This window comes from Arachis hypogaea, chromosome 3 (assembly GCF_003086295.3).
Source record: "Arachis hypogaea cultivar Tifrunner chromosome 3, arahy.Tifrunner.gnm2.J5K5, whole genome shotgun sequence".
In the NCBI taxonomy this organism is placed as follows: domain Eukaryota; kingdom Viridiplantae; phylum Streptophyta; class Magnoliopsida; order Fabales; family Fabaceae; genus Arachis; species Arachis hypogaea.
In genome coordinates, this window is record NC_092038.1 from 7,976,474 (window position 1) to 7,999,565 (window position 23,092).

The 23,092-nt window shown below is 33.8% G+C and overlaps 3 protein-coding genes across 3 annotated transcripts; 2 read left to right on the forward strand and 1 right to left on the reverse strand.

Annotated features, from left to right (window-relative positions):
• The first annotated feature begins 3,377 nt into the window (after positions 1-3,377).
• Positions 3,378-15,702, forward strand: LOC112789247 (DDT domain-containing protein PTM). The gene is made up of 10 exons (XM_025831059.3): positions 3,378-5,571; positions 5,674-6,282; positions 6,676-7,834; positions 8,507-8,786; positions 8,874-8,998; positions 9,814-10,274; positions 10,381-10,409; positions 13,403-14,083; positions 14,280-14,479; positions 15,094-15,702. The coding sequence occupies exons 1-10, from the start codon at positions 3,959-3,961 to the stop codon at positions 15,097-15,099; spliced, it is 5,163 nt and encodes a 1,720-aa protein (XP_025686844.1). The 5' UTR covers positions 3,378-3,958; the 3' UTR covers positions 15,100-15,702.
• Positions 15,703-16,592: 890 nt separating this feature from the next.
• On the forward strand, positions 16,593-18,514 carry LOC112789249 (ubiquitin-conjugating enzyme E2 20). The gene is made up of 6 exons (XM_025831064.3): positions 16,593-17,025; positions 17,138-17,165; positions 17,248-17,475; positions 17,983-18,046; positions 18,146-18,205; positions 18,303-18,514. Exons 1-6 carry the CDS (start codon positions 16,925-16,927, stop codon positions 18,347-18,349), a joined length of 528 nt encoding a protein of 175 aa, XP_025686849.1. The 5' UTR covers positions 16,593-16,924; the 3' UTR covers positions 18,350-18,514.
• A 228-nt stretch (positions 18,515-18,742) lies between these two features.
• LOC112789248 (hexokinase-3) lies at positions 18,743-22,709 on the reverse strand. Its single transcript, XM_025831061.3, has 9 exons — positions 22,114-22,709; positions 21,213-21,363; positions 20,896-21,078; positions 20,549-20,623; positions 19,959-20,114; positions 19,782-19,880; positions 19,570-19,697; positions 19,357-19,438; positions 18,743-19,271 (listed from the first exon to the last, which is right to left on the reverse strand). The coding sequence occupies exons 1-9, from the start codon at positions 22,386-22,388 to the stop codon at positions 18,903-18,905; spliced, it is 1,518 nt and encodes a 505-aa protein (XP_025686846.1). The 5' UTR covers positions 22,389-22,709; the 3' UTR covers positions 18,743-18,902.
• Positions 22,710-23,092: the final 383 nt, after the last annotated feature.

Consider the following 23,092-nt stretch of genomic DNA (forward strand, 5'->3'; position numbering starts at 1 on the left):
AAAAGTCAGAGACCTATTTATCCTTTACTCAATATTTTATTTTTTTTAATTTGCTTTCTAACTTTCTCCCCCTTTTTCTCTTGCAATTCTCTTGTCTGTGCTCCTCTCTTCCTCTTTTCTTGTTCTAAAGAGTTAAAATTTGAATCTTTTAAAATAAAAAATCAATGACACAATAAAATAAAAGATTAATTATTATTAAATTTATAATTTTTATTATATATAAATTTTATTATTTTAATTTAAATTTATTAATTTTTACTTTATTATTTTACCAACTCTTTTAGTTTAAAAAAACTTGATCCAAAAAATTATAAAATGAGATATAATGAGATATGTTTATAAAATGGGCTACAAATAAAAAAGCTCGAGCAATTTTTTTCTTTTGGTACAATAGTAAAAAGAGAAAATTAAGCTAAATTGAAATTTTTATTCAGAAGTATAAATTTGACTATACTAGATGAACATAAAAAAATCACTAAATTTATCATTTGTATAGAATATTTGTATTAATATAATATAAATATTAAAAATAAATTAAATAATATATTATTTAAACACAAATATATAATGAGTAATTTTTAGTGTATACACAATATTTTTTAGTATATAATTTAGAAAAATTATGGAAGAAATCATAGTAGAATAGTAGAAGCTATTATTCATTCTATAATTAAAAAAGATAAAAATAAAAATGTTAAAAAGGCAGTTACAAAATACAACCCTTATTATTAAATATTAATAGAGTATAAGTCTGATTATCTTAAGCACTTGTTCAAACAACAAAATTCCCTCCTTTTTCCTTCCCCTATATTATAATATTACATTGTAATGGCTGCCGATCGGTATTGTTCATATACCACCAATTTATTATTATCAATAATATTATTTCAACGTTACACATATTTATTGGGAGGTGTTTCCTATACAGCGGTGCAATAAATACTACTAAATAGAATAACAACAAACACAAGGCATTCCATTTTCCATCCAACCAACTATGAGCTACTGACTACTGAGAGATCAACTTCTCTTGCTCTTTCAGAGCAACTGAAAGAAGGTGAGGAAAAGAAAAATAAAATAAAATAAAAAATACCAAACTCTGCAAATTGTAACCAAATGTACACTAACGAAGACAAATCATGAAAAATAACTTGGTCAATATTAACCTGTTTTACAATATTTGTTACTATTATGCTTTGTCAAAGTTTAGTTCTCAATTTATCTTTTTTTTTTTAATTTCGTATAGTATTTTTTAATTTGACACATAAAGGATTAATTTTTATGAGAATTTAAATTTTATTTAAATATTTGTTATTAATTAATAAAGTATTGTATATAGCAAGCATGATGATGATTCTCAATTTACCAAATTAGTTACAATTAAATCAAATAAAATTGAATAACACTAAATATTAATAATTAATGAGGTCAAACAAAAGGCATATACACCAGTTTCATATATGATTGAAATTTGTATAATTTCCTTTTACAATAATTATATATAAAAAAAATATACATTTATATGTATTTGTGTATGTAAGAATATATATATTAAAAATAAAATAATTTAATTATTTGGTTGATTTCTATAATTTTATTAAATTTATATATTTTTTTAATTAGATTCTTATACTACATTTAATTTTGTAATTATGTCATTGTTAGTATAAAAAGATATTATAGTTAATAAAATATTTATTTGCAAATTAATAGTATCTATAATTAAGAATCTAATTAAATCTTCGACATATTATTAGAAGGAATATTCTGTTAATATTAATATAAATTTGACACAAAAAATATCTAATTGCAAAATTAAAAGCAATATAAAATTCAATTGAAAAGAAAAAAATATATAATGACCTAATTATAAATTTGATAAACCTATAAGAACTAATAGAATAATTAAATCAAAATAAAATATTATGTATTTATATATATTCATATATATATTTTTTTAATATATAATTTTTTATATACATGTAACATATTTTTTATATGGACTTTTTTTTTTGTTTTCCACGGTATCCCCCAACCCGAGAGGCAAATGACTAATCCGTCGCGGTACTGAGCTCCACTTAAGGGTTTGCCGCTGGCCAATGGGTTGCTGCATGCACAAGGTGGGATTCGAACCCCCGACACTTGCTTAAGCGGACTAGTGAGCTAACCACTAGACCAACCCAACTTGGTTTTTTTATATGGACTTTATTAGGTAGATAATGACTTTTGTGAACAATGTGAATTGGGCTTTAAAATTGGCCCAATAAAGTAAAAATACATTACACCCTAAATTATCCACCTAAATCTTAATATTACAATAACCATCTACACACCTCGTGAATTAAACATCTAATATATCTATTATTCATATTGTTTAATATTTTTATTATCTACGTACTTTTCCTTCTTATATATATACATTGATTGACTTTCACTTACTAATAAATTAGTATATAATAATGAGAAGTGTTCGAATATAGTCAGAATTTATTATTTTTACCTATCACTTTAGTCATTAATTTAATAATCAAACAACATATTTTAACTTATATTTTTAAATCCCGTTAATCCTTTGTTGATAAGAATAAGAATCTCCAAATAATTTGTCTCACACGTAACATCTCTAAATTCAATTTTTTACATAAGAAGTTAACTTTTTTATATTGCAAACACTCACTTCGAAAGATAAATACAGGAAGTAAAAAGTTAACACAACCACGCAGCTAAAATGCTCTTAGAATCACCTAAAACACACTCAAAACTAACAGTTTTACCAAATATATTAATATTACAATTCACCTTAATCTAAAAAAGAGAAGGAGAAAACTAAGAAAACAATATAGAAGAAGAAATAGAAACATAATGCTTGAAAAAGATCTTGTAAAAATCAGATTGAAAAGCGTGAAAAAAAATTATAGTCTTATCTTGTTTCACAAGTCAATTTGATTGAAAACATCATTATTATGATATTTTTAAATCCACCAAATAGTTGCCAAAAAGAGAAAATCATTAGAATTCATACTCTTTCGCAACCATATTTTAAAATTATGTCCATTTATTTCTAAATTTCGCTTCTGTCAGATAGTCATGGTTCTAAAATACTTAATCAATTAGTAATAAATTTAGATTCAATGCGACACCGAAGGCACAAACCAGAACTTCCCAAAATTTTATGATAAAAAAATGCAGTTACGAGCATAGCATCATGCATACATAGCCAAAAAAAATTATATTTTTCTGAGACTCAATTCTTCTAATTATCATGCACTAATTATGACTTGTGTCTAAACTCTAAAGTCATCGAAGTCTTGAACTAAAATTGAAAGCCTGAAAAACCTGAAATTAATTTTATTAAAAGAGATGTCAACTAAATTGCTGATAACATTCATCAATCGGAGTAGAAAAAATCTAAAATTTGTCTGCAACAAGACTACGTCTTTAGTTCTTAAGAGTTTTTTTTTTTTGGTGTTCTCTTTTTCTTTTTTTTTTTTAATCCCATGACAAAAGAAAAAATTACATACTTTTAAAATATTGCTGATAACTAAAAACAGGAAGTTCTAATGAGTATTTTTCTACAATCATTTTTAAGATATCTAATATATGTAATTGATTTTCCGGGAAAAAAATCACTTGATTTCTGTTTTCGATTTCTCTCGCAGCACTGCTACTTGCTTTGACCCACTTTGGAGAGAGAGAAGAGAGAGAAAGAAGTGGCATTTTCGATTTTGGTAACTTCCTTCCGCATCCTTTCTCTCCCTCTTCCCTTTCGTTTCCATTAAACAAACGACACTCACATTTTTTTTTTGTCCAAAAACCATAAAAAGCCACCCAAAAACCCTCTCTCTCTTCCTTTTTCTCTCTCTGTGCGTGCCCAATTCGAAAGCAAGGTTTCTTCTCTACCCACTTCTCCCTTTGCATCCAATTTTCAAAAAACCCCTGCTATGATCCTAGTTTCTTCATGATGGAGTTTGTGGGCAAAATCGTGAAGAAAGAGGTCAAAGGTGTTGGGTTTGTCACCGGAACCGTCAAATCCTACGACCCTTCTTCAAGTTTCGTCGAGATCCTCTACGACAACGGCGATTCTGAGGAGCTGGAATCAAACGAAGTGGTTTTGCTTCTTCAACAAGCTCAGCCGGAGCTCGCTAAGCCAAAGACTCGGGTTGGCCGGAAGCCCAAGAAGCGCCGCCGTGTTGAGAAGAAGGCCGGAGCTGGAGACAGTTCAGGTAATGCCAATGGAAATTTGGTTTTGGAAGTTAGTGAAATTAGGGATAATTCGGAAGTGAATGGTGAATTAGGTCTTGGAATTGAGGAAAAGCTAGGAAATGGGAATGCTAATGCGAATGGGAGTGTGGAGTCAATTGTGAGTGATGGAACTCTTGGGAGGGAAATTGGGGTTGAGGGGGATTTAAATTTGAATAAGGATGTAGCCGTAAATGGAAGTTGTCTTAGGGATGAGCTTGATTTGAATTCTGGGATTAATCTCAATGAGGATTTGAATCTTAATGATGGGTGTGGTTTATTGACTTTTGATGGCACTGAGGTTGGTTTAACGAGAAGAGATTGTATTGACTTGAATTTGGATGTCAATAATGACGATGATGTCAGCATGAATGGGGGATCTTTGGGCGGCAGGAAGTTGCAGCGGGAATGTAATTTTGATTTGAATGTCGAGGTGTGCGAAGATGTAAAGGAAACCCGCGGCGATGTTGCCAATGGCAATGGTATTTATGAGGCAAATGCCATATTGGGTAAGATGGGTCAGCTCCAAGGAGACATGACAAATCTTAATCAGAGATCTATGGAAGTTGATGATGTTCGTAGCGATTTGAATGAGGTTTCCAAAGATTTCACATCAGAGGTAGATCATGTTTCTGCCAACCATGCAGCTACAGATGCTTCTTTGTGTTCGATTGAAGGAAAGGAAGACAACGATAACAGAGGCGATATAGCAGCTGTTGGCTCTCTTCAGGTTTCAGATGTTGTTTCTGTGGAGACTCAGCAAATGGATAGTCCTTGTGAAGCTGGTTTAGTCGTAACTCATGAAGACCAAGAGGGGACAGGAAGTCTTAGCAAACAAGGAAGGGGTCGAAGGAAAAGAAGAAAAATAGCGGATGAACTAAATAATACCCCAGAGACAGGTTTAAGGAGGAGCTCTCGCCGGGCATTAGCTAGAAAACATGCTTCAAGCGTCATAGTGTCACTGGAGATGGATGATCCCATGGTGTCTGTGGAAACCAGTGCCATGGCAGAAGAAAAACCTGTAACTGTAATATCTGGTCATGAACAGTCCAAAATTTGTCAGGCGAAGTTGCAATTACCCCCTTCTTCCCAAAATTTAAATTTAGATGATGGTCCTGTTCTTGAAGTCTTTTCTATTTATGCTTGTTTAAGGTCATTCAGTACTTTATTATTTTTGAGTCCATTTGAGTTGGAGGATCTTGTAGCTGCTTTGAAGTCCGAAACCCCCAGTGTATTATTTGATAGCATTCATGTTTCTATTTTGGAAACTCTGAGAAAGCATTTGGAATACCTTTCCAATGAGGGTATCCAATCTGCATCTGATTGTCTGAGGTATATTTAATTTGAATTTTTCTGTTGTCATCCTTGTCAGTATGTTTAATTGTGTTCTCTGCATAAGTTCTTCATTTTTTCTATTTTTAACTTTTTGTGTAGGAATCTTAATTGGGATTTTCTGGACATTGTCACATGGCCTATTTTCATGGCCGAGTACCTTCTGATTCATGGTTCAGGATTTAAAACTAGCTTTAATCTTAACTACTCAAATTTCACAGCTGACTACTACAAACAACCTGTGAATGTGAAGGTTGGGATTCTTCAGTATCTCTGTGATGATATGATCGAAGCAGAAGCAATAAGGTCTGAGCTTAACAGGAGATCGTTGGTAACTGAGAACAGTGTTGGTTCTGATCAGAATATGTATTTTGACACTTGTAAGAAACGGAGAGCTGGAACAGATGTGTCTGGTGGCTCCTGCTTGACTGAGGAAATTGCAGATGACACTGACTGGAACAGTGATGACTGCTACCTTTGCAAGATGGATGGTAATTTAATATGCTGTGATGGTTGCCCTGCTGCATTCCACTCCAAGTGTGTTGGAATTGCAAGTGACAATCTGCCTGAAGGGGACTGGTATTGCCCTGAGTGTGCAATTGGCACACACAGGGCATGGATGAAATCACGTAGGTCACTTCGAGGAGCAGATTTGATAGGGAGTGATATTCATGGCCGTCTTTATTTTAGCAGCTATGGTTACTTGTTAGTGTAAGTGTTCATTTATTTCCTTTTCTAGGTAATCTTCATATCAGTGCCCCCACCACTTGTTAAGTGTCTTTTGTTTTCAAATATTCTTTGTCAAGTGACATAAGTTCTTTTATAGGAATTAGGCTTGGATTTCAGCTGTAATTTTAGGCTGTTTGCTAGGTTGGTCTACTGTTTCTCCCTTCTTATCAGACATGATTGATGCCTGGCATCTAACTAGATGACATTCTGATTACTTTCATTTCAATCGCAAACTTACTCTAAGTGTAGTTTCGTTGATGAATGATCTTGAACCATTAAGTGCATTTTTTTTCTTGTCATTGTACATCGCACTCTATACTTTTGTATGTTGTTTGTACACGATCAAAGTTAATTTGCATGCTGAAATTTTTGCAGGTCGGACTCATCTGATGAGGGGTCTTTGTTCAATTACTACCACAGAAATGATCTACATTTAGTGATTGAAGCTTTAAAGTCTATGGATACTTCGTCCGGATGCTTAATAACGGCTATCTACAAGCATTGGGATATCCCTGCTAACCCAAGTGTGGAGACTAGTAACGTGGTCATCTTGAACCAAAGCTCCACCAAGAACCTTCGTGTGAAGGGTGAATCTTCTGCATTGAAGACATCTTTAGCTCCCATTACTTTTTCAGAAGCATGTTTGGTGAATAATCGTGTGGTTGATGAAAGAAAGTTAGATGAAAATTCTACAATTGACTGTTGTAATCATCCTGGCCAAGATTTTCCTAAAGCTGGGAATCGCTTGGATTCAGCAACAACTATAGAAAGTCCCTGTGCTGTTTCAGAAGGATCAGCTGATACCACACAAGTTAGACCAGGCATCGAGAATGTTCAAATGAATGGGCTTTACGATTCCAATAGATCTGATGAGTCCTTGAATCAGTCAGGGATACCGGAAAAACATCATCCAGTTGGTGACAGTTCTTTGGTATCATCTAGCTTAGATGTGGAACATAAGAGGAAATTAAGATCTGTGGATGCTAGTTGTGCCCAATTGCCTGAAGATAAGGATACCTCTGATGTGCCTTTTGGAATAGACTATGTAAACTATTATAGCTTTGCCCGAACGGCCTCATTAATTGCACATGAGTTGATGAGTAAGTCACCTGAAAAGATAAATAAGAATATTATATTGACTGAAGACGACATAATTTCAGAGCAAGTCAAGGCCATTATGAAGAAATCTACAAGCTTCTGCTGGCCAAGTATTCAAAACCTGCATGCAGCTGCCCAAAAGGAAAATTGTGGGTGGTGCTTTTCTTGCAAAGTTGCAAATGATGACAGGGATTGCTTGTTTAATTCTGTAATGAAGCCTGTTTGGGAAGTGTCTGAAAGTACTTTTGGTGGACTTCATCCCAGCAAGATCCAGAATGGACATCTCAGGGATATCATCTGTCATATTCTCTCCCTTGAGGATCGATTACGCGGGATTTTGTTGGGTCCATGGTTGAATTTACAACAAACTGATCTTTGGCATAAGGAGCTTATGAAGACCGGTGATCTTCGTCCTGCTAAAAAGTTATTGCTTATTGTAAGGATATTCCTTCTCTCCGGCATCAGCACCTTTTCCATTTCATCTCCGATTTCAACATAGAAACTCATTTGGTTGACATAATTGTTCACCTCGTCTTTTATTCTAAAGCCTTGGGTTGATAAATTCTATACTCTTTTTACCGTTTGCTGGTAGTGTAAAGGAAAAGCATATCTGTTAATTCAAATATTGTTTTTACAGTACACAAGTGATTGGAATTTTAACCCAGACCATGGTAAGGGTTTTATTCTGTTTCTTTCTAGTTGCTATATATATACGCGCATGCGCAAGAGAAAGGGAAAGGTGTCCATATATTTGAACTGTTCTTCCAAAATCTCTAGTTTTTAGCAGTTTATCTTTTACTCTGTTTTCTCTTGTTGATGATGATGATGACTTCACATAATATAATCCTCATTGTTTCTACCTACTTTCTCTAATTGGTCATTTATCTTTTATATAAAAATAATATACAGGCTTTTGTTATGTTTATAAGACACACACACACACACAGAGATTACTTCTTATATGATGTCATGATACTTGCAACAAAAGAAGCATATCTTTTTTTTTGGTTGGCTGGGTAACATCATCTAGCTTTCGAGTTTATACTGTTCTCTGAATTCAGTTGTCCTCAATATTTTGTCTAACATTGTCTAATATAAAAATTTGCAGTTGGAATCCAATTTGCGGCCTTTTGCTTTTGCAGCAGATTGGTTAAAGCATGTGGATTCTATTGGTACCATGGGATCAGCTATTCATTTTGTGGCCAGTTTACGCACAAGGCATGGTATTGGGAAGAAAAGGGCTAGGTTTTCTGATGCTGAACCCAATCCATCTTCAAACAATGCAAGCGGTTTGGGAATGTATTGGTGGAGAGGTGGTAAGCTTTCCCGGCAGTTGTTTAATTGCAAGAGTTTGCCCCGCTCATTGGTTGCCAAGGCTGCTAGACAAGGTAATCAAATTGTTCTCATGTATGGTAGTTGTGTAAGATGTCTCGTCATCTTAATGATTGTCGTAAATTTATTTGGAATTTTTGCAGGGGGTTGCTCAAAGATTCCAGGCATTTTGTATCCTGAAAATTCAGATTTTGCTAGGCGAAGCAAATGCATTGCATGGCGGGCTGCTGTTGAGATGTCAACAAGTGTTGAGCAGCTTGCTGTACAGGTATGAGGAACTTGTTTATTTTTGCTCAACTATTAAATAACTGAAACTCTTGAAAAATGAATGTTTACATAGTTTATTGGATCCTTGTTTCCAAATTAGAAAAGCACAGAACTCGTACATTTGGAGACTGGTTGTTCACTAATTAATTATTGTCTCAACAAAATGCTTGGTTGTTGAGGATATCTTAGATTCCAAATGGGTTTTGTAAGCTATTAAGAAGAAGGCTCTCCCCAGTGAGAAAGCTGAGAAACTATGGGATGGGCTTACAATAAGTCTGGGTTGTTGTACAACTTGCTAGGTTGGAATTTACATTTAGAAGTACAAGAAGCTATTGTTTTAGTTAAATTGACTATTGAGGCCTTTGTTTTATTATGATGTTTCTGTACAAACTCATATTATGACATTAATCATCCATTTTTCAAATGGATATATGATTATATTTAGAATTTTTGTTTTGTGCAAGTACATATGTATTTATAAAATAGATTGGAACTCCCATTTCATGCTATGACCCTACACTGTACGTTCCTAGCTCCGTTGTCCATTCTCATCTAGGAACTATACACTTGACAACCTTGGTTTCACCCCATGGAATCCAAGCACGAATTTCCCACTCTGGTTACCTGATAAAAATAGATAGGGGTAAATGTTATATTCCAATATATTGGAAACAGGAAAATCTGTGCATGTATCAGCTGTGGCCTTCCCTTCAATGTTACACACTGGCCTTTTATAATTGGTAGAAGCTGATGAAATTCTGACGTAATGAAATAATTACGAGTTGTAATCCGCTGTTGATTTTGCCATATTTTCAGGTTAGAGAGCTTTATTCAAACATAAAGTGGCGTGATATTGAAAATAGCCATTCTCAATATGTCTTGGACAAGGAATCTAGAAAAGCAGTTAGACTGTTCAAGAAAGCAATTGTACGCAGGAAGTCCACTGAAGGGAAATCTGTGAAGTACCTTATTGATTTTGGGAAGAGAAGGGCTATTCCTGATGTTGTTACCAAACATGGTTCTGTGTTGGAAGAACCCTCAAGTGAGAGAAAAAAATATTGGCTGGAAGAATCTTATTTACCCATGCATCTTTTAAAGAATTTTGAGGAAAAAAGAATCATTCGGAAGTCCGATGTAAAGAAACTTGGGAAAACTATTGAGATTGGTAGAGTTAATAGGAAGGTTCCTCAACAAAGAGGATTTCCGTATTTGTTTTCTAGACTGGAAAGATCTGATTGTCATCAGTGTGGGCACTGCAACAAAGATGTTCCTATCAGGTATTTGCAGTATTCACTCATCTTGATAAGTGCAGTGAGATGTTTCTTCCTTATTAATTTCTTAATTTGTTGCTTACTTATGTATGTACTTATCTCAAAATTGCAGGGATGCTGTGAGCTGCCAATATTGCAAAGGTGTGTTTTTATCCTTTCAATATGGCCTTTTTATTTTTCTTGATTTTGAAATGCACATTGGCTTTAATTTGTTTCACATGTATCTTTTAATTTATCCATCTAATTCTCCACTACTGTGGCTTTAAGTGGTATCTCACCGAATCTTGTATTGTCATCATTCAATGTCCTAGCATATGGATGTAGTCATAAACATGCTTGTCAAATCTGCTGTACAGTTTTTTTCGATGTTATTGACAAAGTATAGAAAAGCAGAAGTGTTTAGTCATGTTTTTTCAGTGACATCCCAACATACTCTTTTTAACTAAATTGGGGTGTTCATTTTTTTTATAATTTCATATTCAACGTAAAGAAATATAAAAGACTGCTCCATAATTTGACAATAGTGATAAAAAGATTCAATTTATGGACAAAATTAAAGTGACAACCCTAAAATTGTTTAAAACATGGCCAAGTTATATGGAGATAATTACGTTTATTTCACTAAGTGGAATTGACTATATAGATTAACTGATGCCGTTGTTCTCTATGGAGTTATAAGGTCTGAATAAAATACATGCTTCTATATCGAGTATATGTCAATGATAGATTTGGAGCATAGTTGATTATATGTCCATAGTTTACTATATAAACCTTACCTTGGACCCAATAACAGTTAAAAAATGTCAACATGGAATCGTAACACGAGATGGAAGCTTCTATCTTTTGCATGTAGTTTTATTCACTAGTATATAGATACTTATATAGTAACATATATAAGCATAATAAGAACATAATTAAAAAAATATATAAAATTATAGAACATTGTAATATATTGTTGTCTTTTGAGGTTGTATGATTCTTTACAAGCCTTATAATAAAAAACCTCTGGGCATAAGACATACCTTACATCAGAACATAGGCATCCAATTTTAGGAGGCATTAGAAGCCAAAAACATGTAATACCCATTTAGCTCAGGTAGTGTAAGACAAAAACTAACAATTGATAGAACTAACAATTGTACAAGTTACACCCACCCACAACTCCACAAAATTGCTCCCCCAGCTTTGTCACTAACATCACAAAAAATGGTCCCATTGCCTACTCAACTGAGAAAAACGTTGTGAGGTCACAGTGAATAGGCTTCAGAAGAAGCGAGAACATTAATGTGGGTGGCTGCTGGGTGAATGTCTAGGTTCGACGGGGATAAATTTTCAGTTGCTAGATCTAGAAGTCGCATACGATTAGAAGGGTTACATGCAGTGAAAATGCACAAATCAAAATCTCTACAAGCTTGTACATGATTACCTTAAATCCAATAGATCAAGCTTAGAGTTAGGAACCAGATCGGAGAAACAATGAAAACACGTAGAATCCTATGATTGTACGACTTGGATTGCAATTTTGACTACCACAACTATGCATGTCAGCAAAGTTTCCTTCGTTATAACTAGAGCGATATTTTCCTTTTTTATCCAAAGTTTAGGGTTGGCTTTTGCCAAGTCTAACAATGTGCATAAATTTGCTTTGGATGGCAAATCCTGAGTTATGTAAATTTTCAGTGAACAGCTCTTTGTAAGCTTAATTCGTAACATGAAAGCCAAAATTGTTACCCTTGTAAAAGTTTAAGTTGTTAGGTGAAGGTCCCAAGTTTGGGTTTATATTTGTGACACAAATGTTGCAAAGAATAAATATTAAAATACTTTACTTTTTGATAGAATGAATTCATTGAGATGAAGTGATAGTACAGAAAGCGAGGAGGAACAATAAATATCAATGTAAGGATGTTTTCCGGCCCAAATAAAGCTCAGTTAGAGAAACTTCTTAGAAAAGATTGTGAGCTTTGCACCAAATGATACAGGTTATTGAGTCTTACCCAATCCATTTGATGTCGTAGAAATCTACTTAAAGATGCAGAAAGTCTGCTCTTGCCAAAAGCACCATATTCTGGGTTTAGGCTCTCCTTCAAAAACCATGAGAGCTGCCCTCAAAACTGATCCAAGGATCTAGGACACACCAACCTTCATCTAGAGAAATAAAAGAAATATCTCCCCATAAGTTCCCTAAAAATTGATATGAGAATTGTGCTATCCACCTTCAAGTACTTAATTCAAATTATATTTTCATGTGTGCTACGTCGTAGGTTATCGTCATTTATGTTATTTTATTTTAAATAAAAGAAATAAAATGCATGGAGGACAAGGGATCCTCGAAATGTAGAACAAACAAAAAATGACATCACTGAAACGATTATGCACAGGAAACCATAGCACAGTGCCTAATCCTATCCCACAAGATCTACTTTAAGGACATAAGAGTTATGTTCCAACGAATACAACCAAAAAAAAAAAAAAAGGGAATAAACTGTACATTACCATGAAGATTTGGCTTCTGTCCTCATCCAGCGGGACGAAGTTGACAAACCTAGTCAAAGATCTAGGACACACCCAACACTCGCCACAGAATACTTAAAGAAAGAAGGGGAAAATGAGTAAACAAAGCTCATAACACACACAGTGAGGAAAATTGCCTTTTGTGGTGCTATGTTTGTTTTTTTTTTTTTCTTCAATTAATGAATGTCATCTTCTGCAATGAATACAAATCGAAAGTGAAACAGATAAGCAGGAAGCCCTAAACATGGAATTTAATTAAGCAATTTGATTTACTAGGATAGGAAGTTTCAGATATTAAATTCTAATATAATTCGGAAACTATGGTAACTTTTACTTGACCTTATTAATATTTAGAGGCCAACACTTGTCTTGGTCCATATCTAATAAAAGAAGTTGAAGAGAACAAATTAAATTTCATTGTTATCAGTATTTATTTTTTATTTAGTTTTGAACTAATGATAATGCATTAACATGAGCATAGTTTATATTTTGTATGTGTTACCAAGGACTGATTTTTATTTTCATATGCTCTTTCTGATGCTTTTTCTACATCTTTTGGGTTTATTATTTTTCACGAACTATTGTAGTACTTAAACATCTGATCATTGTATTGTAATTTGTAGGACATTTTCATAAGAAGCATGTAAGGAAATGTAGTGGCACAAGGGCTACTAAATGCACATATTCATGTCACAGATGCGAGGGTGGGATGCGTGCAAAGACTAAAACTAATTCAAAAAGAAAGAGAGTTGACTCTAAACAGCAGAAGGTTGAATCACAGACATGTAAAAATACTCCCTCAGTTAGTAAGTCGGTGAGCCTTAAAGGCAATAAAAGGGCTTTGAGTAAGGCACGGAAGGCAAAATCTCAAACTAATAAGAAGATCGCACCAAGTGTACCACTTCGTCGTTCTACTAGGAAGGCCAAATCCTTGTACATGTACAGTCAAATGAATGGAGGGCGGAAAAAAGGAATTCAAAGTAAAAAGAAAGTTGGACGTAAAAAGGGGAAGCAAAATAAATCAAAGAAGGCAAATAATCAGAAGCCGAAAGAAACTACTGCTCAGCAAGAGAAGTGTATGCCAACTACTGTTTGTAAGAAAAGAACAAACGTTTGTAGCAGCTACTGGCATAATGGTCTTTGGTTGTCTAGAAAGCCAAATGATGAACGGGTAGTGTTGTTTCGGGAAAAAAAGCATGTTTTCTCCTCTGAGGGTTTTTCTGCTGCCACTGATAATCCTAAATGCGGCATTTGTTCTGGAGATGGACCCGAATTGCATTATATTGCTTGTGACATATGTGGAGGTAATTTTTATTCTTCTGTTTGATTTCTCCCTCTGGGGCTTAGGGTTGAATTGGAAAAGAAGAGGCTGACTTATTACAAATTATGGACAAATCTTTTAAGTGTATTTGTACTATGTTGTTAAGCATTATATCGCCTGTCTGTTGTTCATTTGTTATGATATTGTCATGCCTTCTGAACACATATGTCACGATGCAGATTGGTATCATGGGGATGCTGTTGGGCTCACTGTAGAGAATTCCAGACAATTAATTGGATTTAAGTGTCATGTTTGTCTTCAAAGGCATGCTCCGATCTGCCCCCATATGACATGTAAAGCACTGTCTCTCACTGGAAACAGCACTAAAGAGTGTGCTGAGGAACTATCAAATTCTGTATCTCTCCAGTTTCCGACTGAGGTATGTTTGCCATATTTAAGCCCAAATTGTTGATTGACCTTGTTACGTAGAAGGTGGAATGACAAAAGCTCAATTGAGCAAAGAAATGTTTGAAAATTTGTCTAGGCTTAGTGACTGCACATTGAAAGGTTTTGAAACATTAAATATTTAAATAGATGTTTTAGCTATTCAATCGTATTTGTACATGCTTCTGGAATTAGTTGTACTTTAGATGATTTGATGCGTAACTTGATTATAGATTTGATAACTTAAGCATTATTTTGCTGAGTTTGGGCAATTTAGTTGCGTTGTATTCGTTTTCGTGGAACTATTCAAGAGGGCGGCACTCACTTCTAGCACTAATATATTTCTGAGATAAATATTTGAACAAACACTCCAGGATGTATGCTTTTTATTTATTTGTGAAAAAATATGTATATTGCCCATGCTTGATAGTACGATTAATCTTTCGGTTCTGAATGGCTTTGATGACTGTGAATATATCCGATCTGAGATAGATTTAGCTTGTCTATTTTGTATATTCTCTTCAATTCTAACAAAATTGCTTCTGGGAAAAAAAAGTGATGAATTCTAGCTACGTGTAAGATACTTACAATTGTTTATCTTCATTCCAGGTTTGATGATTTGCTTTGCATGGTGGAGATGAGATGCCACATTCTTGTAGAGTTTTTCTTCCTGCAAGATAAGGTGCCACATTTTATAATTTTTTGTAAAAACAGGATAGAAGAGTGTTTCTAATGAGAAGGTCACTGTGGAAGGAATGATTTCTTGATCATGGTTCAACTTTGTGCCTTCAGTTTCAACAATCTTGGAGGAGGGTATGAAAATAACGAAATGACAAGCTAGTGCCAAAAAGGCTAAGATAACTGTAATGCAGAGACGCCATAGAGTTCTTACACCAATTGCATTCATCATTGGTATTCTAAGTTCTAACCCATTAGAATTCATTGTAGTGGCATTCTTTAGTGTAGGTCTTTTTTCCTTTACTGGGAATTCTTATGGTGTCTTGGAGTTAACTTTCTACTAGGAATGGAGTATATAAATCATAGCAGATCTTAGAACACATAATATGATTATCACAGCAGATAGTAAATAGAATATTTCTCTGTAATAGATTTTTTTTTTTCTTGCAGTGATGCCTGTCTGAGAAAGTTGGTGTCACTTACCACTTTGGTTTGATTTTTCTTAACCCTCCCTTTGGGTTCCAAAATCTATTTTCAGTATTCTCGTGTTTGCTTTAAGGGAGAAAAAATGGTCATGCCCCGAAGTTCAAAGTCCCAACCAGATATGAGAGGATATTTAATCTATTAAACAGTATTGAGTCCATGTGGTGAAAGAAGTAAAATAATTTGGCGATCTAAAATTGTTTTGTGAAATGCCTGTTAATTGAATATCATTCTTAACAAATCATATTTGCTAGGAATAATTTTGATGGACTTAAGTGTTTTACGTTTTAACCTTATTGTGGTTTCTTTTTTTTGTAAAATATAGTTATGCTGCGAGTTAAATTGTATAATTGTGAATAACTGAATAATAACATGCAAAGATGAGAGGCTAAGGTGGAGCATATTTATCAGAGAAATGGCAAATCATTGAGCAGATTTCATGGCCCCATGGGAATGCTTTAGCATTTGGTTTACTTGTTTATTGTGTCCCTTTAGAGTGGAGCGATATTTCTTGAATTCAAAATATTTTGGTTTGTTTGGATAAGTTTCTATGAAAAGTTTTTTTTAATGTTTATTATAAAATTTTAAAAAAATAAAAATAATTTTATGTTTGGATATACATATAAAAATATTTTTTATTAAACAAGTATTTTTATATTTTATTATATTATCACATTAGTAAAAATTTTTACATTAAATTAAACTTTTAAATAAACATGTAAAAAAGTTTTTTTTAAAATTTATCTAAATATATAAATTTAAGATAAAAAACTCATGTAGTTGTCAAAGTTAAAAGTCATTGAATACGAATTTAGTTAAACTTATTAAATCATCTAATAATTTTCATCTATTAACTTGAGTTTTCAACTAAATTTAATTGGATCATCCTTTAAAAAAAAATGAGGCTCCTATCTATAGGAAAGGCAGGGCTTTTTCTTTTCTCTTTTGCTTTAAAAGGCAGAGAGAGGGTTATCCAATCCGACACGCTCCGCAAACGGCGCCTTTTATTTTTGTGTGTTGCATAACGTTCTTATTCTTTGGCTATCCCAAATTAGCCTCTGTTATGTTCTGTTATGTTGGTCACTTGATGTTCCTGAAACCCACAACGGCTACCACCCACTCTCTTTCTTTTTAAACCCAACTCACTCTTCATTTTCACTTCAATTCACTCACTCATATTCTCCTCTTACTTCTTCCTCTTTCATAGCAATAATTAACAATCAACAACAACAATAACATTATCATTTACTAATTAATCTAGTTCTATAATTCCATTACTATGGCTACCAACACCATCATCAATGTCCACACTCACACTGAAACTGCACAGCCCAACATCACTCCTACAAAGACCGTTGATTCTCACTCTGTTCTTAGAAGGTACACTTCCTCACATCAAATCCATCAACCACTTTTCTTTCTAATCTCTTCTCTATTATGTAACTCCTAATTCCTTGTATATTGAACTCATCATGAACAAACAAACAAACAGGTTGCAGTCTGAATTGATGGCTTTGATGGTAACCACCAAACACAAAGTTCCATTATTCTCTTTATTTGAGGAATTCTATAATTAATTAATGTCTTAATTTTGTGGGACAGATGAGTGGAGATTGTGGTATATCTGCATTTCCGGAAGAGGACAACATAATGTTATGGAAAGGGACAATTAAAGGAAGCAAGGACACAGTTTTTGAAGGAACTGAGTATAAGTTGTCACTCTCTTTTCCCAATGATTATCCTTTCAAGCCTCCTAAAGTCAAGTTTGAAACTACCTGCTTCCATCCCAATCTTGATCTTCATGGCAACATTTGCTTGGACATACTTCAGGTATCATCCAAATGTTGATTTCATGCACTAATTTTATGTTTCTCCCTAATATTATATGAATTTAATTTTCATACACTAATGCAGAAGAATTTTAAGACCAAGGGGATGAAATAAGTTTTACTCATAAGTACTGACAAAATTTCTCACAGCCCTATCTCTCTTATAACATAGGTCCTTCCCTTCATACTACTTTTAAGTGTTTTTGTTTCAAAAAACTGTCTTCTATCGTAAATAACTTGGGTTGGTCGACTAATCAGCTCAATGGTCCACTTAAATATATGTCACGAGTTCAAATCTCATATTGTATATGCAGCAACTCGATGACTAGCAATAAACCTTTAAATGATGCTCAAATCCACAACGAATTAGTTATTGATGTGGCTTGATAAAGGATACCATGTCAGGAAAACCAAAATAAAAAAATCTTTTGTGGTTAATTACTAATTGTTAAATTAATGTAGTTGGACACAAATTTTATATCATCTTTTTGTCTGTTTTTTTTCATAGGATAAATGGTCATCTGCTTACGATGTTAGAACAATTCTTCTATCCATACAAAGTCTGCTTGGAGGTAATTATTGGCAAAGTTAAAATGACACTGGATTCATATTTTGAAAAGTGCTTTTTTGTTTATGATTCTCTTGTTGAAGTCCTTTTTTTCATAATTTAGAGCCAAACATTAGTTCACCACTAAATCCACAAGCAGCACAGCTTTGGAGCAATCAAGAAGGTAACAAGCATTGTTCCAATTCATCTATATGACATGAGTGATTAACTACAATTGAGTTGTAAGGGTTATTAAAATGATTTTTGCATATGTTCTACAGAATACAGGAAGATGGTACAGAAGTTGTACAAAACAACAAGTGCTTAGCTTTAGCAGCAACATTGGTGGAGTCTAATGAAGCTTAGTTTAGAGAAGGTCCTTTTGTATGTCTGCTTTGTAGAAGAGGAAGGATGAATCCATATTTATTTTTGGGTGCTCCATGGATATCTTCTTTGAATTCTTTTTAATATATCATTGCATGTCTCTTTTATATATCAACTTTGCCCAACCAAAGTGTTAATTGACCGATATATAAGCCAATAAAGAACTATAACTGAAGTGAATGTGACTTATAATTATAAATACTTGAAGGGGCACCTTTATAAAACTTTAGGTGGAAATATAAAACTTTGAAAATGCTTGATAAAAATACCCTTCAATCTTCTCTACCATCCAAATAATCTCAAATGACTAAGAATGTTCACCCTAAACACTTCTCAGTGAAATAAATAAATGACAAGAATAATATTATCCCTTAACAAAGAATAGGCAGAATCTTCCTTTATACAGAGATTAAATAAGAATAATAATTAACAAAAAAGAAGAATAATCTAATTTACAGGGGCTATATGTATAAATAAAGAATATATAATTATAGCAGCTATATTCTATCCACATTATTGGATGAATGTGAAGCAGCAAGCAATGCTGTACCAATACCTGATCCATCTTCAGTAACCTTAAGAATTACATGCTTAGCAATATCTTCACCCAATATTTCATGCAAAGCTTCATGCAAGTACTCTCGAAACAATGTATAGTTAGAATACAAGCCTCCTTCAATTGCCACAACTGTTCTTCTCATTTTCATATCACTTCTCCTTCCACCTGTGATGCCACCACTCCCATCCCTACCAATCTTCTTCAAGATACCGACTATACCGGCTGCTGCCAACCGAGCGGCTCGGCGAGTCACAATCCCACATACTTTCATCATGAGTTTTCTTACCTTTAAAGGAACATCAGGAACCTAAGACAACACAAAAATGATTAGTAAAGGGTAACAGACATTCAAATTGTTTAAGGGCGAATATATGGTATCTAACTTGTTTTACCTCAAGGATGTCTTTCAGGATTCTTTCTACTTCTCTCAAATTTGGAGAATCATCCTCGTGCATAGCGGCGATCATAGGAGTACTAAAGTTGCATCAAAGACATAGTTGAATGAAATTATATAAATTCACATTCTGGCTGTTATAAAATAACTATCAATATGAACAAAATGATACATTAAGATAATCAATGTATGAATGATATAAAGGACAAACCTCAGTATGAAAGGCATTGAAAACTTTGAAGAAATATGTCCAAGAATATCTGACTCTAATGACATCTTGAGAATGATTCTCCTCACAATGTCGCCAAGATACATTCCTGATATCATCTTCTCAAAGCCCTGCAACCAATTAGACCTTAAAAATTTGAGTCGTGACAAATCAATTAGGCAACATGATTGATTCAGGAGAAACAGAATATGAACCTGATCATTTGGGTTAGGACTCTCAGCATTTAAATCAATGTCATACGATGTTCTCGGTAAATGAGATGACCAAAAGTTCCCCCATTCCATATTCACAACCTAATAAACATAAAGGTTAATGAAATAAGTTTCAAAACAAATAAGAAAATAACAAAAGAATGATGATCTATATATTACCATGGATCTTGATGTTGTGAGAAGACCTTGACATTTAATAATAGCATCGGTTCGTTCCAAATAACAGGCATTGGTACTAGTCCCGATCACTATAGCTGCCACAGTATCAGCATCATGATAATGTCCAAGGGCTAAAGTTCCAACAGTGTCGTTAACCTGATTAAAATGAACACAATCACATATCAAGTGAATAATCAAACCTAATAAAAAAAGGCTAGTTTTACATAAAATCAGAAAAAATGAATCAAACATTCACTCTAAATTTCAACAAAGCACATAGCATGTTGAAAATCATTATGTCCATTCCCAAGAAAAATGCAAGCAACTATAGAATGACATGCATAATCACAATAGCCAGCAATGTTGATATGCAATATAATTGCCTGGGCTTGGCATCAAAGATTCCAGAAGAGGGAAGGGTAAAGATAAACATTATTGCAACAGTTCACGTTTCACAAAATTTAAACATGTTAAGTGCAATCCTTTATCTATTATAATACGAAAAAGAAATAAAAATAATTAAATTCTAGTGCTAACAACACAAAATGCAAAATGGATCCAAATCTTAGACAAAGAAACTACTTCCTTACCAATGCAGCTACCCGCAAATCTAGGCCTTTTTGTACCAAGGCTTCTTGCAAACATGCAGGAACATCTTTTCCTACCTGGCAACAAAACATTTTTTGGTACTTAATGCATTGCATGTCATTCAAATATATGGAACTCATCTTTATTTCACTACTATAAAAATAAAAGAAACAAAAAGCCAATCCAATTTGAATAGCTTTTCACATCAATTTTCTAACTTAAGGAGGGAATACATAAAACATAATCAAACCATTAAGCATGCACAAATAACTAGTGGAAGATAGTCATCAAGTTCTATTACAATGAAACAACAACCATCACAAAAGGCTTCAAATGTCAACTTACTAACCATATCTACAATGGAAAACCCTTTTGTCCATGTTATTAAAATGCCTGAGCAAACAGATATTTGTTTGATGGGAAAGGAAAACGTAAAGCCAAGTTCTTTTCTTCTGGCCACTGAAAGCTCTGAATCATCTCCTTCTTTCTCAACAAATTCTTTCAATGAAGAAGCAATGAAATCAAAGAAATCCTTCAAGAAGTAAAATCAGTTAATTAAATACTACTATATAATAATAATAATAATAATAATAATAATAATAATAATAATAATAATAATAAAAGAAAGCATAGAACACCAAAATTATGGAGGATAAACTATGTCACCTTGCTTGTGCTGGTCAATAGATGTTGGGGAATAGTTTGTAGTTCTACTTCATGTTCCAAGATAGCAGATTGTTGACCATTCAAATGAACTCTCAAGACCCTAAAATATGTACCTTCAAGATCTAGTGCATAATATGTTCCTCTTTCAGACCTGATCCAAAAAATTATAACTATATATTACTTATGTATTTAACTCTCATGCAACATCATAGGGACAAGATGCAAATAAAATGTTGACAGTGAAAATGACAGTTGCTAAGTGCATTGTCTATGCTTATAGCACCATCTCCAAACTTCACATGATGAATTCTTTTACCCATATTTCCCCAGCAATGATCAAAATAACTATAAAGGTATCATCAATTAAAACATAATAATGGATGCTGTAAACCCTTTCAAAATTTTCAGAACCGTGCATCACATGTCAAAATTCTCAGAACAGTGTAACTATAGTACAAAACCATAAATGCTTCTGTTGAAAAAGTAAATGCTATCATATGTACACCAGAGAAAGAAAAAAAAATCCTACTTGACCAGTTCTAAGACGTAATAATAATGCAAGAACTTCATCTACACCTATGAGAAGAAACTCAAAGAACAAAATAAATGAACTAGTTATAAATATAATACAGCTCATAAACAAACATAAAAAAAATACATAAAAGACTAATAAAAAATTGAGGGCGGTATTAATTAAGAGCAACAAGAAGTAAATTCGTGTCAGTAATATTATTAATATACATTTAACAAAAATAAAAATAAAACAAGCAAAGGGTTCACAAATGAAGGAAGAGTGGTACATTATTCTCCAATCAAATAGCTACAAGTAACAAAAACAAAGTTCCATCAACCAAAAAATGAAAAAATAAATAAATAAATGAAGAAAAGAAATGATTTTTACCCATTAGGAAGATTATGAACATGTGTGAGAAGCATTTTGAGCTTGGAGCCACCTTCTGATGCCAAACCAGCGTGCATCTCAACGGCCATGGCGTCCACCACCTGCCTCAGCCTCTCCACACTCGTCTCACACTCTTCCTCCACCTCCCTCACCACCCTAACCGCCTTCTTCCACTCCCTCCTCTTCCTCACCCTCCATCCCACAGCCGCCGCCGCCATCCCACACGCCACCGCCGCCACGCTTACCGCCACAACCACCACCACTTTTCTCTCCATAACCTCCCCCGCCGCCACCACCACCACCACTCAACCGATCAATTAATCAAACTACATCATACGACGCCGTTTCTCCACTTCCCTCCGATCGTTCACCAAACGTCGTCGTTTTGACATGCACGTAGTAATAAATAATAATAATAAATAATGAATAGATATTGCTATCCGCAGTAGAAAATGAGAAAACGAGCTTCGACGAATAGCATTTAAGTTCCGGCTAGTTCGACGGTGGTTCTCCGGCGAGAGATGCCGGAACGTGTGGAGAGAGAGAGAAGAGAAAAAGAGAAGAGTGACGCGGCGGCTGAACACTATTTAAGGAATGGGACTGCATTGGAAGGAGGGACCGATAGGGAAACTTTTTATGAGGTGTGTGAAAAGACACTTGTGTCCCCGACATGTTCTAAATTTTCGGATTTCTTCCACGTTACACTTTTTAATTTTTACCGTGCAAATGAGTAATGACTAGATTTTTTAGGTTAGACGGTACTTTGACTTGTGCTAGTTGTGCTTCTATAATTCTATCTTAGTTACTAAATTAATTTTTTATTAGTTGAGTAATTTGTTTTAAATTTTAGTTAAATATATATAAATGATATTTAATCTCATTTTAATATGAATTTAATTTTGATGTATTAATAGTGTAAAGTATTTTATATAATCGTGTAATCATATTCGTTCTTTTAAATGATTATTCATGTAGTCAA

What these genes read in the sequence shown, in the direction of transcription:
- LOC112789247 (XM_025831059.3), top strand. Translation starts at nt 3,959, where the DNA reads ATGATGGAGTTTGTGGGCAAAATCGTGAAGAAAGAGGTCAAAGGTGTT. An exon ending in CTAAAAAGTTATTGCTTATT is followed by an intron (nt 7,835 to 8,506) that starts GTAAGGATATTC and finishes AAAAATTTGCAG; the next exon opens with TTGGAATCCAATTTGCGGCC. An exon ending in GAGCTGCCAATATTGCAAAG is followed by an intron (nt 10,410 to 13,402) that starts GTGTGTTTTTAT and finishes TGTAATTTGTAG; the next exon opens with GACATTTTCATAAGAAGCAT.
- LOC112789249 (XM_025831064.3), top strand. Translation starts at nt 16,925, where the DNA reads ATGGCTACCAACACCATCATCAATGTCCACACTCACACTGAAACTGCA. An exon ending in TCTCACTCTGTTCTTAGAAG is followed by an intron (nt 17,026 to 17,137) that starts GTACACTTCCTC and finishes ACAAACAAACAG; the next exon opens with GTTGCAGTCTGAATTGATGG. An exon ending in GCTTTGGAGCAATCAAGAAG is followed by an intron (nt 18,206 to 18,302) that starts GTAACAAGCATT and finishes TATGTTCTACAG; the next exon opens with AATACAGGAAGATGGTACAG.
- LOC112789248 (XM_025831061.3), bottom strand. Translation starts at nt 22,388, where the DNA reads ATGGAGAGAAAAGTGGTGGTGGTTGTGGCGGTAAGCGTGGCGGCGGTG. An exon ending in GTCCTAACCCAAATGATCAG is followed by an intron (nt 19,698 to 19,781) that starts GTTCATATTCTG and finishes AATTGGTTGCAG; the next exon opens with GGCTTTGAGAAGATGATATC. An exon ending in TCCTGAAAGACATCCTTGAG is followed by an intron (nt 19,272 to 19,356) that starts GTAAAACAAGTT and finishes GTGTTGTCTTAG; the next exon opens with GTTCCTGATGTTCCTTTAAA.